Here is an 18323-nt window from a genome sequence, read left to right on the forward strand (position 1 = left end):
CACTCCAGAAAGTGACTTAAAAAAAAATATGCCACTCAGAAGAGTTAGAAAAAGGCAGCATGCACTTCGAACCACTAGTTATGTTGCAGCATTGTACATGATCTGATGACCAGAGTCCTCAGCTCCAGTGTAATCTCAGAGCAAAGACTAAGGAGAAATCGAAAATCAACCGAGGCAGGCTTCAACAAATATGCTTGCAATAAAGAAGCAGCTTTGCCCAAAAAATGCTTCTAGATCCTAACTAAACCCCACCATTTAAAGAGTTATCACCTCAACTATGCAATTCCAAGCTGGTTTTGATTCCATTTTCCAAGTTTAAAGTTCACACATAAGGATCGTGAAAAAAACCCAACCCAAACAGCCAACTATCACACCAAGGAGCTAGTAAAATATCACCCCAGGTTCGAGTTTACATGGTCATGGTTATGACCAAAACCTGTTTCACCAGACAGGAGGTAACTGAACAGCCCATACCTCCTCGCAGCTACCCGGGCTCAGGGCTCTGGGCATTTTAGGCAGGCTCTTTTAGCATCCCTTCCTTTTCCTACTTGTACATACTATGTTCAATATTTTTCTTACCAAGTTAAAGCTGCAGCTTCCTACAAATAATAAAAGCAGCTCCTAAATTAACCACAAAAATGTTACTAGCTGAACAGTAGTCCAAGCAGATCCTGATGATGCTAATCTAAAATAGAACACATCTCCCCTCTAGATAATCCCAAACACAAACCAAAACTGGCCACAAACAAAACTTTAGCACTTGAACAGGCATTCTTCTACTGGAACCATCTGAAAATTTTACTGCTGTTCTTTTTTCTTTCAATCAAGTACACATCTTCTTGAGCATAGTCCAAATAATCACAACCTGTTTATCAAATCAGATTTAGTTAATGGCACTTTCCCTTCCTGCTGAGCTGGGATAATGATCTGGGGAATTAAGGCTACGTTTGATGAGAGCCAACAACCTGAGTACACAGTGAAAGGTAAAGGCAAAGGCACTCTAAGCCCAACGGCTCCAGGGAGCTGGGGAGGAGCTGGGGTCGGGGAGCAGCCCATCTCGGGAGGACCGGGTTGTCCATGCTGTGGCAATCCCTGGCAATGAGGATCCCTCAGTGCAGAGAAACACAAGGAGGAAGAAGCAGAGATCAACAGAAAGCTTTGCTTTCTTGAAATGGACTATATTTACTGTCGTAAAGACAAGTGTGCATAAGCCATATAATAAATCTATAATAAATAGGATGTACAGGTCATAATCCAAGCCAACACTTGCCTGGAGTTACAATAGGGTACAACATGACAAATTTCTGACATGATCAATAAGAGGAACCACTGATGGAACATTTCTTTATGTAGCTTAATGTTGATAACCCTAATAATGGTTTCCATACTAGTAAGTCACATCACTCTTCTGAAAATAAAAGACTTATTTTAATCTTATCACAAGAGACTTTCAAATTACATGTATTCTCTCCTATAACTTTTTGAAATGACAGCAAGTTGAAAAAACCCTGCCCTATATTATTAATGCCATTTTAAACAATGCTGGAATGGGTGCATATAGGCGGGTGTGCATGTGCTAGCAAGTCCTCATTAGGGAAAATTATAATCTGTATTGTGCATCTAAATTGACAGAACTTCCTCCACAGAGTCTAGCTTGTAGTACATGGGATCTGATATAACTCAAAAAGTAAGACAAGTTTCTGAGCATAAAAGCCTTACCTCAGACCTGGGATAGAAACAGATCTCACAGGGAAACAACACAGAACAAATTGTTCTGAGTCAGGTCCTTATGAATTGCATGCAGAAAAATGCCTATAAAGTGTAAAACCCAATTGGCCTAATAAAACATATCACTTCTACCTACAAACTGCCCCTTGCCCTTGTCCTGACACCCACCCTGGCTATAGCAAAACACCACTGCTCCGGGCGGCCGGGAGAGCAGGCACAGCCGGCCTGAAAGAGATTTACTTCCCTACATGGAAGCTGAACAGAGGCAAGTTGCAGTGCACTGTTACTGCATCTATCATGTTTTCAGCTATTCTCATGCTCACAACCCAGATTCTGCTAGCAATAAATTAGCTAGCAATAAAGTCATTGCCTGATGGTTATTAAAATACTTTGCACAATTCAACTTTGTTACCAGATTAAAATCAGAAATAGAAAAGGCTACCATATTGCGCTGCAAAAGAGGGTTTGTAGCGCCAAGTTGATAAATCAACATGTTAGGAGAAAGTATAGCAGAAGTCAATGCGTCATTGTATCCATATTTAAACGCTTTTCTAGTTGAAAGCCCATTTTAAACCTTACCAAAAGAGGCTGAAAATGAGCTGAAGTATAATGGTGGGTGGAACTGGAGCACACTATTACTAAGCCTTTTGTAGCAATATTACAGGGTGAATTCCCAGTTATCCCATTCTAAAGTTTATTTCCAAAACACAGGATGGGAAAGCAAACTTTCTCAGGGAAAACAACAAACAATAGCACTTTGGCATATGAACCCTAGGAATCCCTACTCTTACCACCATTACATTTTCACTAAATTTACTAAACAGGATTTTATATACAGCCAATGACAAATTAATACTGGCTGACCTGCACCAGGAAGTTCCAAGAGTTTATGCAAGAGTTAAGTGTTTAAAAACTTGTTGGACACATCAAGACAGTCAAGTTACCATAAACAGGCAAGCCCATGACAGCTATTCCTGCACAAGCCCAGGAAACACCAGCTTAGCACATCTAAAACATGCACAGGAGACTGTCACTGTGGCTGAGCTGAGAAACTGTGCCCTATATGTAAGCTACCATTTAAGTTTAAGAGCATCTTCATGAAGTTCATCAGGATGCTATTGCAAAGCAATGAAATCACTTGCCTTTCACTCTCCCTCCATTCAAACACCATGGTGTAGCTCCACATCTGTGATTAAAAAAGAGCAGTTTCCCATATAAACCTGCCCTATAATTACATGATAGTAGACCTGCATGGCTACTGTGGTTATTCTGAAAGTCTGGGAGCTTCAGACTCTTTTTGTGTTACTGTACTTTCCACAAATATACACAAATAAGCACCTTACCTGAATAGAAAATGTTGATTTTGGCAAGTTCTTTCTCACAGGTTTGAAAGAACTTCTCTTCAAATGTGGCAAAACACCTTTTCACTGTGTCCTCATCTGTGTCTATGAAACAAAATAGGAAAAAAAAAGTTGTAACAGAAGAACATAGGAACCATTTTTTAAGTGGCTGATACAGAAATATTTCTTCAGAGTAAATCTACCTTCTTTGTCAGTCAGAGAAAGAACAATCAAGTCCAAAGGGCTCTGAGGTAACACATATTTGGCCTTAAAAGGAATTGCGCCAAGACAGAGGGGGAGAAGCTCATATATGCATTAACCGCACCTTGACCGAAGTTCTCATCATCATTTTTGATCCTTTGAGTGCTACTGCAGATCTCACATGCTTAATTTCCACTTCATACCCCAGCCTGTGTGACTGCACCTGTAGGACTATCCTGGATCAAGACTGCTCTTTTTACAGGAACCCTTTTTTAATGGCATCTCACTTACCCACAAAGTCATCCACCCTAAAGCTGCACCCCAGTAGAAAGGGAAGACCATGCCTCATCCCCACCTGTCCACTCTGCCACCTCCAGCACCCTGAAGCCACCTCTCTATTGCCATGTCAACCCTACACAAAGCCACACAGCCGCTTGCAGGGGTGGTCCCCCTCCTCCCTCCCACATCACTTCTGCAACCATGTGGTCAGCCACATCAGGGAAAAATCACATAATCATCTAGGTTAGAAAAGACCTTGAAGATCATCTAGTCCAACCATTAACCTCATACTGACAGTTCTCAACTACACCATATCCCTAAGTGCTATGTCAATGCGAAAATCACAAAGATCTTCCAGCCAAAACCAAAAGCAGATTAAGTAGCAGCAAAACCACCCTCAACATGCTACCATCAGTCTATGTCAGGGTTAAATTCTTAGATTTATCCACCCCAGAAGATTTACTGCTCTCCAGTCCTGGGCACTGGCAAGTTCTCCAATACAAATTTTAGGAAAGCAAACCTCTTTAACAAAGATTGGGGTTTATGATGGGGGTCTAGTTTTTATTCCTTGGGTCTACTATAGCAGAAAGCCAAGTACCATCAGTGCTGTGTGTTCATGCCATGCCCTTTCCAGCTTGTCAGTCATTTCCCACAAAGTTTTTCCAGCAGTCCCATTGCAGCATGCTTTGTGCTGGGACTGGTATCCAGGTTCTCAGTCTACCATCGGCACTTGTCTTGCTCTTGAAGAACAAAGCTGTCCATGAAAAGTATTCATCCCAGCTTAGGAAATAATTTTGTTTAGAAGGAAAATGCCAAGTTTTTAACTGAAGGCTTCATCTGACCTTCCAAGGAGGACTCACTGGCTTCAGTCACCATTCCTTCCCAGATTCTCATCACTGTAATCCTCCAAATACAAATCTAGCATCACAGCAAACTAAAATCTGCCTGACAAGTATATAGGAAACTGCATGGAAACTATCTTCTTCCTTACTGGAAAAGAAAAGCTTTCTCTCACAAGCAAAATTAGGAAGAGACCTAAATTATGATGATCATGATCAGATCCACACTTCCCCACCCCGACCCCCCACCCCCACCCCCACCCCCCCAGCTCTGAGACTGTTTTAACTCTTTTGGAAGAACTATGTACAATTCCATAATTAAAGGCAAAATTTGAAATTAAAACAGCAATTCGGTCAGGTTAGTATAAAAAAACATAGTGCAGCATCTTCAGAAGTGCAGAATTTCAAAGACAGAATTAATTTTCTAATAATGAAATTAGTTTAATGGTAAAAAATTAAAGATGACACATTATAATTACAAATTTTAGCACTGTCAAAAGTCTGTCCCAAATGTTCCTAATGCTGAAATAAAGGAGACTCTTCATACGTAGTTACAGTTCCTGAATTTTCATGTAGTCTTACAGACTAAAAAACGTTAGTGTTATTATAAAGAGGAAAAATCAAAATTTTATTATGGTCTTGACAATGTCAAGAAATAGATTTTGAAATACATGTTATTAAATTGAGAAGATGAGTGTCTACAGAAAAGTTTCACTCACTAGCAGATAAAACACTCTAGACTGTCATAACCAAGAAATCACCTTCTTTCAGCATTAGTTTCTAGGTAAAAACAACCCTCAAAGTAGTATCAATCAAGAGAATATTTAAATACAAACTTTTAACATTGAGAATTTTCTGATTTTTATGTTTGTGGCACTGATTAAATGCCACAAACCTGCATACACTTTAGTAATGCTGTTAAGGGTTTGTATAGAAAGAGCAAATAACACAACTGAAGACTGCAGGGGCAATGATGGAAGAAGTCTGTCTTCTTTTGAAGTTTCATGATGCTTTAAAGAGTAAAACAGAAAAAAAAACAGTCCTGCACAAATGACTGGTGTTTACAACTCCACCATCCGAGGGCTTGTAGAAGAGAATTTGTGAGGGCTCCAAAGGCTGTTCCAAACTCCCAAGTTTTGGCTCCTGGGGTCCTTTTATTATCCAACGATTATGCTTGCAGATCCGTGACTACTCCCAAGGACAAGGGCTCCCTCCCTTGTGCAAACAAACCCTGAAATGACAGGGCTCCAACTCTTTGCTGAAGAAAAGCCGCAGCAGCCCTGAGGTGTCATTACGCCCCTGCTCGAGGTCACTGGCCCCAACACAGACTTTGCCAAGCTGAACACGCACGTGCTCCTGCCTGCCTTAGTGCCTCAACACAGATCCCTCCTTGCAGGCAGCCTAAACCACCAGAAGGACAGAAAATAACTCTTCTTTGGGGCTGGTAACTTTTAACAGCAGAGTCACAGCAGTTGCAACATCCTACCCTGGGGCCCTACCAGTAACGCCAATCTGAACTTGCCCATGAGAGCTCCAGTCCTTGACCCAACAGCCACTAGCGTGGGCAGACAAAACACAAACAGGCGGGTGAAGCAATAGAAACTACTATGCAATACTTAATATGCAGAGATTTTATTCACTAGCTGCCTGAAACTTTTCAAATAACAGTAATCAGGCAGTATCGAAACAGAGCTGACTCTTAAGGAAGGACCTGAAGGGCAAATTCTTCAGCCCAAACAGTTTACACATCTCTAGCAGAAAAGCTTACCTCCAGATGCTTTCTGACATGGGCTAATCATCCCTTCCTGCCTTTAAAAATAAGTCATGCAGAAATAAAAGCACACAGGCTCACTGCTTTCCTGCTTTGGAAACACCAAACCACTTCTGTCATCGCTTGTTTCTAGGTTTCATTGAGTTCACAAAACAAAGTAAAACCAAGCAAGTTTTTAAACTTCAGCCACTGAAACTATCCAAGAATAAAAATCTCATCAGAAAGTGGAGTGTATTTTTTTATCCACAAAGTCAAGCATGAATATTTCTATGCAATCAAAATATCACCTTTTAAGATAGCAAAAAGCTCAGCAAAGCAATGTAGTGTTAAACTAACATAATCAATGCCAAATAAATTAATAAATATCTTGTTTTGTGCTACTGACCACTTCAAGAAATGATAAATAAGGGTGTTTAATAGTTTGACTATATCTGAAGTTTAGAAGAGGAAAATGGGCATTAAAAACACAAACCAGCCACTACTGGAAGACCTTCCAAAACCCTTGGGATCAGGAATTCAGGTCTCTATTTCAACCTCAAAACATTGCTGACTCAGAGGAAAGCAAGTTCTATATAAATTATTCAAAATCCTCCTCCAAATGTCAAACACCTTCTTATAAAAGGTATTTTGCAGACCATGGCGGACGCCAGCTTTAAAAAATCAGAATTCTCTGTGAAGAAAAGGTTTCCCTTTGGCACCATTCCCACCACAGTCCACTCATTTAGCTGCAATAATGGACAAGTGCTGCCAAGGCTGCTGCCTTTATTTATTTATTTCACCCCCAAGGCTAGGACAGGACAACATTTTTTGCCATGAGAAAATGACAGTGCCAGAAGCCAGCCTTGGATTCAGAAACTCCATGACAACAGAAGCCGTTTTTAAAAGGCATCCAGCTATAGCTGCCAAGAAGGGCCAGCGGTAACCTTCTCTTTGTTCTTTTTCTATAGCCCTAATACTCCATTTACCCTAAGCTCCACAAAGTTGCCATGAAGAAGATAGTTTGATCAATATTGCAGCTTCCCAACCTCATCTTCCTATGCAATTGCCTGCTATGAATAAAAACCACAGTAAGCCTGAAAGGCTCCTGCTTTTGCTTGCAAAGCCAAGTGGTAAACCAGCAGCAATCTGGATGCACTCCCCTGTTGCCTCACTTTCTGGTTTGCAGGGAGTTCAGACACTGGCACACCTAAAATAGAGCCTGAAGTTGAAAAATTAACATGCAAGTTACATTCCTGTGCTGTGCCAAGCACTCATTTCTCAGTGCATCTGTCAACTGTTCATTTAATTTCTCATTTTCTACAGCTGTAGTATAAACAAACAATCAGCATCCAGGGCAGCTCTGCTTACTCATTTCCATGACAGAAAACACAGAGTAAAAGTTTTCATTGTTAGAGCAGTGAAAAAAATCCTTCAGTCTTTATCATGCTGAATTTTAAGGGGCATTTAATTAAAAAATATTAATTAGATTTGTTATGAACTCAGCACAGGTGTAGTTCTCTGAATCACCTGCTGTTTGCCACAAACCAATTTTATCTGCGTAGTTATTTCAATACTTCAGCTAGAGAAGAGGCAATTTTATTTATTAGGATAACTCTGCCATCTATTCAGTAAACATAAAAAAGTCAAACTCAATATTGGCATTAAACACACCAAATCACACTGAACAGGTGATCACAAATTTAACCTCAGCACCATTTTGAATACACTAAACTTTTAACATTTTCCACACCCTATCCTTGGCCTCTTGCTAACTCAGAGCTCTGTATAGGGGGCTCAAATAGGTCTACAACAACAGAACTGTGCTCTGAAAAATTAACAAGATTTAAAAGACAGTTTTCTTGTTCCCAGGTCTACAAAGACAGTAACTGCTTATACTTCTAGACTCAGCAGCTCATTAGGGAAAAAAAGAAAAAAAAAACACTTTTATTACCATTCTCAAAATTCTAAAAAAGTAGGTCACTATAGTGAAACATGTATCTGCCTCTAAACCATCTGTGTCCATCTACTCAACCATCACAATTTTCTAATACCCTTGACAGTTCTACAGTTTCCCAGCCTTTTACACAATAAAATGAAAAATTTTACAACTAAAAATCAAACTGTGTAGTTCATAAATGCAAGGACAAAGATTACCTTTATACCTCCAATGCATCATCCTCATGTTTATTGGGATATTTTTCCAAAGGAAAGGTTCTTCTGCAAAGCAACTCCCTTCCTCACAACAGAAAGCTGCACTTGGGTCAGCTGCAAATTGGATCACTCACTGACAGTTTCCAATAAATTAATTACCATGCATTTTCATGTCTAATCTTGCAGCAAATAAAATTCTGTATGAGAAAACTTTTAAGTGCTTAAAGTACAGATACAGAAATTTCTTCCTAGGACACATTCTAGCTATAGGAAGAGGAAGGAAGCCCAACTCTGCTTGCAAATAAGAAATGCATGTTATTTCACCCTAACTTCTAAGATGAAGGTTGTGCATACACATGTAATGGTGTGCATCTTTATTGGAATTTATTCCAACAACCGAAAAGTGGACCTCGAATTAAAATACTATAAAAATCAGCAAGAAAGAAGCTTCACGCACTAGTTAGTATTTTTTAAAAAAACCAACCCAAACCAACCGAAGAAAATTCACAGCAGGCTATACCTACTTTTCTAAACCATCACAGATGAGCTGGTCAGCTCTCCACTTAACGAATGCTTTAACCCAATTAGATTTGGTTATTAAATTATTTCCCTACATCTAGTAATAAAAAACGACCACTCAGGTAGCAAACAAGGTTGGTATTGTCTGCACATGCAGTGTTTATGTGTGGGTAGGGGAAGGAGGAGGCAAGAACTGCTGCAGGTCACCAAAACAAGTTCTCTCAGGTTTTGGTTCACCATTTTGTTTTTATCAATTAACCTGGAATGAATGGAATCTATTTCAAAATACCTTTAGAAATTACAATTTTTAAATTGGTAAAAATGCCTGAAAGCTAGATACTCAACCAAGTGCCTACTATAAATTATTTATATTTGTGACTCTCTAATATATGATTCATATTATTCATATCTGATATGAACTTCAGGTGCAGAAAAGACAGGCAATGCAGTAGCCAGATGTGAGAAGACAGCCAGTTGGCTGGCTATGAGCTTTGTAGCTTAAAGTGTCAGGTTTGGTAGTCTACAGGGTAGCTGCACAGCTGTTCTACAGGTTCACTTTTTTAAGCAAGTATCTAGCACTAATACGAAGTCATTTTGCAAACAAAGGCGGTGGCACTAGCCTGTCAGCTATTACAGGGAAGTCACTAAGGTGAGAGTGTGGTGGTGCTGTCACTGGAGTCTCCTGGTAGAAGCATCGCTACGTGTGTACTACTGTGACAACTGTTCCACAAAGCCATCTGTGCAATGATGTTGCAAAGTTGACCTTTTTCAAATTCTCTTAATTCAGAGGAAAAAGATTCTAACCCTTCAGCAGATACGTAAAAAGCATGGGGGTGTTGCTGGAAGAGGATCTAAATAACTACTGTCCAAGCAGCTGGGGTGGGGGGGAGGCAAGAGAGGTTCAAAAAAAACCCAAGTAGATTGGCACAGCTTTGGAGCACAGACGACCCCAAGGCTCTGTAAGCTTACATTCCAGCTGTCCCCAGTTTTGATGTTATAATTGACCACTGCTGCCTGAATTTGCAAACTGCCAGTGCTGTCTCAGCTTTGGGATTATACCTCCATTCTGTCCTCTGTTCTCACACGTGACCATGATGCTTCAACACTTTTATGATGCATCACTTCTGTACCATTAGGAAAATCAATATTCCCAGTAGAATTACAAAACCTAGGCTATATGGTACCTCAGATTTGAAGGACAGCTAGGTAGAAACTTGTGACAGGAAAAAAAATAAAATAAGAGAAGCAGCACAAACGCCTAATATTTCAAAACCTACCATAAAAATATTGTTAATACAGTATGACAGACCTGGATGCCAGGAGACATCATATAGTGACAGGATTCTCAATAGCTGCCTTCTCTGGTTAAGAACAACCTTTAAATTCTTACTCTTTTCAAGAAGGAAAGATTCACTATGTGTTTTTGCAAAAATTTCCCAATAAGCTAGACCAGAAATACTGCCACACACTTAAGGGTCAAGAAAAGATGGTCAACAATCACTAAGACTCCAGATCAAATTTTACGCTGACCATTATCAGACTCGAAGAAAAAGAATGGAGAATACCAGAGTTTACTTACTCAGTCGGTGCATACTAGAACCCATTCAAACATAGCAGTCATGTATGCTCAGTTTAGACAAGTAACCAGTGATGCAAGTGGAGATACCACAGCTTTGTGGAATTACCAGGATCACACTGGGATGATCCCTGATTACACAATGCACCTGCATGTTCCTCAAGCTGCAGATCTGCAGCCTTGAGTTCTAGCTTTCATTTAAACAAGACAAGACATCAGCAATTATGGTTGAACAAAAAAACCATATCACAGTTTACACATCTGAGGTTAAGTAATGCAGAGATACTCCAGCATCTTATAGACAAGAGGTCTGAACTAGCCCGTACACATCTGACAGATGCTACGTGAGGCAAGGGTTCAGCCCTGCCATCCATTCCTTCTGCAAAGAGAGATCTTCATTAGCCTTTAATCTAAGCAACATTTATCTGAGATGATAGTTTTCCCCCCTCATCAATGATGGGTCCACCAAACTTAAAAAATTTAGCAGTATGTGTTCATGCTTTTAAGATCCACTGAACGGACCTCAAGTAAATAAGTACAACTGTACAGATACAAAACAATCCAAAAAATCTTCCTTCTGCTAATTCACATGAATGGAAATAAAGATACTTCCCTAAATTGCCCAACTTGGTCCTTAACCCAAGTCAACAAATGCAAAACAAAAGAAGTCACAAAAGCACACATCAGTATGAAAAAACAAAACCAGAACTATTGATTTAAAATCAGGTGCTCAAAGTTCAAACTGGAGTTTCTCCCTATATTCACCTACCCCACATTTCCCTTAAGCCTGGCAAAGAATTCAGCAAACCCTCTGCTGATTATCAGTACAAGTGCTAGAGCTCCTGACCTTTTAGCCAAGTGATGTTTAAATAAATATACATGTAGGCTTGAGGAAAAGGAGAGGAAAATCACCCCAGTCATATAGATTTGGGCCTTTGGGCCAGCCCCCAAGGTAGTGACAGAAGAAATTACCATGGGGACTGGAAACACAGCAGCAAGAGGCAGTTAGAGGAAACTGTAATACTCCAGTGCTGAATATAGTAGAGACCCTTCACCCTAAAACTCACAAATACTCTTTTCCTGCCCCACCCCCTGAATCAAAGTTTCATGGCATGGAAAGAGAAATAAGAGGAAACGTTCCAATCTTTTCTAATATGCATTCATATTTATCAAGATGTAAGTTCAATCTTCTGAATATTTTAATCAAGCAAAAAAGGTTTCTGTCAATGACTGTTAATGCTTCTTTTATTGAGCCTCCAGTTTTAATAGTTTTAATCCCAGAATTTTACTAAGCAATAACAATTACCTTCTCATTAAAACTGCATAAAAACCTTCAGAACATCTGACATAACCAAAAACACAAGGTAGGAATTAAAACAAAACTGAGCAATTATAGCCAGTTAAAGGAACAGTGATAAAATGTACTTTTAAAGTCTTGTATTATTAGATAAAGTTCTTCCTTCCCATGAAAATCGCACAAAGTTTGAGTGATGGGGAATTTCAGCTGCAGTTCCAGCTGCCCTTTATGTTCTCTCTCAGACACACACCCCATGCCCCTTCTCTTGCTCTGATAGTGCTGCTCATCCAAGTTCTCACTGAACCAGCTCAGTAAATTAATCCATTATTTAGAGAACTATTCAGCATCAGAATTAAAAAGCATTACAAGCCTAATTGATCAATAAACTAGTTTCTTATGGTTTAGTCTTCTGAAACAGCTCCTTGCAGTTCAGGAGAAGGCAGCGAGAAGGAAATTAACCCTCTGGCAGCAGCTACCCGTTAGACTGATTTAACTGGAATATCAAATCACCCCACTTCAACTCACATCTATCTTGTGATGAGAGATGACTAAAAGCATTACTCCACAGCTCAGCTGACAAGGAGATGTTGATAGAGCCAACACAACTCACTTGAGTTGAAATCACATGCCCATACCCTTGATATGAACACAGCAAATGTCTTGATTATTAGTTAAACAGATTGAACGTGTTCAAGCTTTGGTCTTTTTATCAACAGCATCTAACATCCTGCCAACGCCCCAGCAGCACAAGTGCCTCTAGTCTTCCCTTCTTCTCAAACTCTGTAACAATGAAAGCTTCTCACCCTTAGATGCAAACTTGCTAGTTCAACGTACTCCAGTGCAACTGATGTTACAACATTTTTGAGATATTTTAATAGCTTTTAACCTATTTTGAATAGGAATAAAAACAGTTATTTTAGTGTAAAAGGGTAAAATGCTTAAAAGAAGAAATAAGTTGGAAAACAAAGTAACGTAAGAATTCACTTCAACATGGTGTTACACAAGTGACTGCAGCAACATTTTGCTATGCAAGCTGTACTGGGACCTTTGAAATGGGCAATGCCTTGATCAAAGTACTCTTGGACAGGATGACCACTCAGTGCCCCTTCCATGTGTGTCCTTACAGGGGTGTCTTCTGCTGGGACCAATATGCTCACACATTCTGCTGGACGCCTGTGCTCACAGGTCTCATCTGTACCAAAGATGCTCTGCATGTAACCAGCTATGCAACAGGTCCACGTTTCCATACATTCCCTTGTGGACGTTTTCCTCTGTCCACAGCCCCCATGGCGCAGGCGACATTTGGTATGACGGTGGTGTACGAAGAAAATCTTCCCTCCAGAAGAGAGCTGAAAAGGTTCATATGTGCATACCACAACAGACTTAACCTGTCACCCGCTCATCTGAAGAACAAGATAAATGCAGGGTAGAATCATCTTAAAACATAATTTAAGTCTTGTTCTTTCAGTGCTTTCTCACCCACTTTCTTTCTCCCTCTCTCTCCCTCCACCAAATACCAATTTCTACAGCGTATATATATGTAGTTTATTTTTCTTTTTAAATTGTTGGCAAAAATCACATTGTGCATGAGCAAGTCCTAAAAGAAAAGTGCTAATTTACACTGAAATAAGAGAAGAAACTCTCAACATTTGCACAGTGATCAAGTCATTGCTGCAAATGCAGCCTGACAAGCAGATCACCTGTGCTGCACCACCTGCCAGTGCAACCTTACCACACTCACCTGAATTGAGACTCGTATAATCTCAGTTCTGCACTTCATCAAGATTTGCAGGTGGTCACCAGTGGGATACATACTCCAGGAGTATTGGGAAATGTCATCTTTTGGCATTAAAACCATGCCCTGTTCAGGCTCCTGTGCACGTACTGTACAAGCAAGCCCAGCAGTCCAACAGCTGGCTCCCCGGGAAAGGCTGCCAGCCTACAGGAGTGCTTAAATAGCTGCAAAAACTGGACTCACATCAATTCTTCTGGACTGATAAGTAACACAGAAGTAGAGGCATCAAATTAGTTTTTACAAAACCTCACTTGGGACTCAAGCGCTTCTTTGAGAGCCAGTCCTTGCACCCAGCAATCTCAGCTGCTCTGGTACAACTGTGCAATCAACCAACTATGTGCTGGAAAAGGTTATACTCAACCCTCCTTGGTACCCTTGATGTACTGCTGTCAGACAGCTGTGAAAACTGCAGTGGGTGTATGAATGACGGGCCAAGGTAAGGCCTAGAACAAGCAGCAAGGTTAGTTTAAGGCAAAACAGGGAGAAAGGAAAGCTCTAACTACAGAGGCAGTGTTTAGAGGGCCTCAAAATACGTCTTCTGAGGAACCAAGCTATTCAAACCCAGAGTTGTTTCATCCTGCTGCAGATAATACAGTATGTACAGTGGCAAACCAGAGTCAGCACTGTTTTGAACAGGGGAATCTTCTCCATACTAGGCATAGGGCATGTACCTCTTCTCTGCATTACCTAAGCAAACAACATCCACATCCACAGGGCTTCAAATTGTCATATAGAGGCTTTATTGAAAAAGCTTCTATATGACAACTATTTCTGTCAGGAAACTCTCCTGCTTTCTCCTTGTTCTCCTCGGTTGCTGCACATGGAGGCAGTAACCTCAAAGCCAGAACCACCCCAGAACTCACAGGAACATTTTGCTCAGTTACTGGCAATGTTCCTTGCCTCGCACAGCACCACAGAATTGCCATTTCACATTTAGCTGTCGGTCCATCTAACACAGCATCCCACTTCGGTAGTTACCAGTGTCAGACAAAGCACTTTACTACCTGCTATGACTTTGCACAGTAAGGGAGTAAGGTCAAGGAAAAACTTTGCAGTCCAGGATAGTCATTTGTTTCCATTGCTGCTGACAAAATTGTGAGAATCTCAAGACGGAGCTAATAACCCTCCTTTAAGTTGCCAGCAGTAATGCTGAAAATCTTTAGGGAAATGGTGTACTTTGGAGCTTTATAACTTTTTTAAATTACAGGGAGTAGCAGAGCATGCTTTGTGATGCTAACGCTTCTGGGAGAGGACACCAAGTAGGAGGGTAAAGCCTGCCCCTGCACAGCACACCGGAGTCCCAGGAGAGACCCTGCTCAGCCGTGGTTGTCGGGGGGGCAGGGGGGGGGAGGCTGAAAAGAGAATTACAGCTAATTGAAAACATTTTGCATAATTGGAACTGAAAAGAGACCTATACCCATCACTCCAGGAAACTATTTGCAGCCTTATAACAATTACAGCACATACAAAATTCAGAATTTAGGCAAAGAAATAGAAACAGTAATACTGGTGATAAAAACCAGGCGAATAAATGGACCACTGACCTTAAAAAAAGCCCCAACAACACACAATGCCACTTTTAAACCTCTTTTCACAAGCACGAGAGCATTTTTTGTTGGGATATCGGGGGCATGGGGAGGAGGGAAATGACAAAAGAAAGATTAACAGCTCTGTGTCTTGGGAAAGACTTCAATTAATATTAAGAGCAACCAGAAAGACAAAACAAATGATGCAGAACCAACTACAGGCTCCCCATATGGAGGACAGCGAACGCACAGTACAAAGACAAACCTACTTTAAACATGCTATCAATGGCTTAATTTCCCCCAGGGAGCGAACACTACTCAAATTCATTTTTCCCTTTTTATTTTACCAGCTATTAAGAGCAAACAGCAAGAAGATAATAAGTAAGCAATTATCAGATGAAGAAAAACATGTTTCCAACGTATCTCAAAGAAATGACATGGGGCTTTGAGAGTGGCTCTGTGTAAGGTTTTACCAGGGGACTTCAACAGTCAGACCATGTTCAGAAAACATAACAGCTTTTTAATTCTCATCAGTGTTTACATCGGTATCTTCCTAAACATTTTGCAACAATTTAATACAACATTTTTCTTTGTAAATGATGCAAGTTTAGTTCATATACCAATAAATGAACATTAAAGGTAGCTGCTTATCCACTCAAGGCCGTAGTTCTGCTTTAATTCTTACATTATTACAGCAACAGATGTTGTAAGATCCTCACAACATTACAAGGCCTACCCAAGGTTATATTTCTCCTTGCTCACACATAAGCACATCCACCCAGCTGAGCCCCACCCTGCTATTCATTAAAAAATAGGTATTGAAGCATGCCTGGAGACACTGTGGTAAATTCAAGATAAGCAGAAGTTCTGCGGTGCAGGTCTCCACAAGTCTGGAGTTGTTTTCTTAAACACACTTTCAAGCAGCATCCCTTGCCTTCCCTTATTCTCAATCCTGTGCTTAAAGGGCTTGTTTAAATCCAATTTAAGTAAAAGTAGCATTCCTCAGATGCCACTTTGCAATCGGAAGCTTTGCTCTGATTTAAGCACATGGAAGGAATAAGCTATAGTCGAAATGTCCTTCCTTCAAGGAGAGAGAAGATGGTCTTTCAAAGGGATTGATTTGAAAGTCTATGCCGCCCACTTCCAACTCTTCAACAGAGCTACTGTGTTCAAGGGGTAATTTTAGTTTAAGATTAAAATGCAGCAGAGACCAGGACTGCACTTGTTTGTTTGTCTGTCTTCCAAGCTAATCTCTTTCTTTTTGCACAGCACAAGTCCCTAGCCAGAAACCACAACGGCTGGGTATCTCCTCTTGGAGCATCCCTGCCAGACTGGAACTGGAATCCTTTTCAAAAGGATTTATACACCCCAAACGAGAAGAAAGATTTAGAGGCATGTGATTCCTCCCCACATTTCCCCCAGGCTCAATGCACAGCACTGCTGGCACTTGGTAAATAAAAAAGGCAGAAGGAACCATTCAGTGATTTCTATTGCTTACAGGACAAAACCTGGTGGGAAGGGAATACACAAACTTCAGACTTAACTGCCAACAGAAAGGTTTTGCATCCAAACACAAATTCTAAGTATGCTGAGAGTAAAAAAAACAAATGGACCAACTTCCTAAGTCACCTCTTATTTACATTTCAAAAAACGCATTACAGAGCCACAATTAATTCTATTTTACCCCTATTCCTGACAGTGGCAAAAAGCCCGAGTTATAAGTCCCAGTTGCAGTATCGGCTCTGCAAATGGACAGAAAAACAATATTTTCAATAAACTTGAATAAATCTTCTACAGATATCTTCCCACAGAAGCCTCATTTACCTGCAAATTGTCATACACTCCATTGATACAAGGCAGACACACACTAAAATGTTATAAACCAGCTAGAGTAGCAACAGCACACAGTTCAGGATTAGGATGACTATTCTCAGCTTTATTCTGTAGTATCCCACACAGCAAAAACCAATTAAATTAGAAAATTTTAGTGTGTCGCTGTTCAAGATTAAAAGCTGGACTTGCTTTCAAAGATGCTGGGGAGCAGGGGGAGTTACACATTTCAGATATCAGGGACCCATTTCCCTCTCCATCCTACCTCTGCATTTGCAGACTTCTACACATCACCTTACACACATGCACTTCCTTTGTTAAGGGTAAATGAAATTAAGCATGCTTTGCTGTAAAAAACCCTGCCAGTCGTTTTTCTGCCCCTGCAGAGTAGTACAGTATAGTAACTTTGCCAAGCAGCAGTCAACAAGACACTGCCCACTTTGAAGCCAGAGATGACTTGAAACTTTGTTCTTTGCAAAAGCTGTTAAATTAAAGACTGCTCCTTATTTAAACTATGGGTGATACAACTAGAATAGAGAGGCAAGCAATTCAAAACAGAAGTAGTAGCAAGCAGGGAGGAACTCAGAGCTTTGTTCACCAAGTGTCTGAAAGCTTTTGCCATGCCCCAGGAAATCTGGACCCAACAATTCACGTCCAAGCCAAACCGCCCATGAGGCGCACCTTTTCAAACAACAGCAAAACCCAAAATGGTTATTCTCACTCCCCTAACGATGCTTTCAGCTTTGTGGTCATGTCCTCACTGAAAAATTTTAACGCAACAGATGACCATAGCATCCAGAAACACTGCTCATGTAGCCGGCACGCTGCTAATCAACAGCCAGAGCAGATGGAATGCAAATCTCCCGGCAAGGGGAGACCAAGAGGCTGTCACTATCCTGCTCCAAAAACATAAATGAGATTTTATCAATTAGAGCTAAATTCGATAGAATTTTGGTGAAAGGCAACACTTCAAGGTGTTTACCGGGAAATCAATCTGTTCCATTTAAAATCCACCATGTATTGCAAGGTTAGTCTGTGCTGTTACATCTGTCAGCAACACATTAGCACTAGTTATTGTCCTGATTTTATTTCCTGCAAGGATTTTAACTTAAGCTTAGACAAATTAATCCATTAACTACAAAGAGAGTGAGGTTGGCCTTAAATGTAACATTATTTTTGTCTCACCAGAAGTTGGGGTTTTTTTGGCAAATATTTCAGAGGCTGGATTCAGCTTGTCTTCAACAGCAGAAGACAGGGGGAGTGCAAAAGGCATCACCCAAAAATTACATGGAAATGAAGTTTTACTACAGCCATGCTGGTTCTACACCAGCAAGTCCACAAAGAAACATCTTCAGTAGGTTTGGGGGTTTCTTTTAAGACAAGAAGCGTTGAAGCTGCCCCAGTTCATTCACTCAATTGATTCACCAACTGTTCTGAAACATGAATAAATATGTAAGTGGCTACTCTAATTAGTGACATTCAGTGAATCTAA

At 40.4% G+C, this 18323-nt stretch overlaps 1 protein-coding gene across 2 annotated transcripts in view; it reads right to left on the minus strand.

Moving 5' to 3' along the window:
- XPR1 (xenotropic and polytropic retrovirus receptor 1) overlaps positions 1–18323 on the minus strand; it is a 113387-nt gene that overhangs the window by 37983 nt on the left and 57081 nt on the right. For both annotated transcript variants that reach the window (XM_074906935.1, XM_074906934.1), the window contains exon 3: positions 3072–3173. In XM_074906935.1, the coding sequence (XP_074763036.1) occupies positions 3072–3173 (102 nt within the window). The remainder of the gene's footprint in view (positions 1–3071; positions 3174–18323) is intronic.

This window comes from Athene noctua, chromosome 5 (genome assembly GCF_965140245.1).
Source record: "Athene noctua chromosome 5, bAthNoc1.hap1.1, whole genome shotgun sequence".
Classification (NCBI taxonomy): Eukaryota; Metazoa; Chordata; class Aves; order Strigiformes; family Strigidae; genus Athene; species Athene noctua.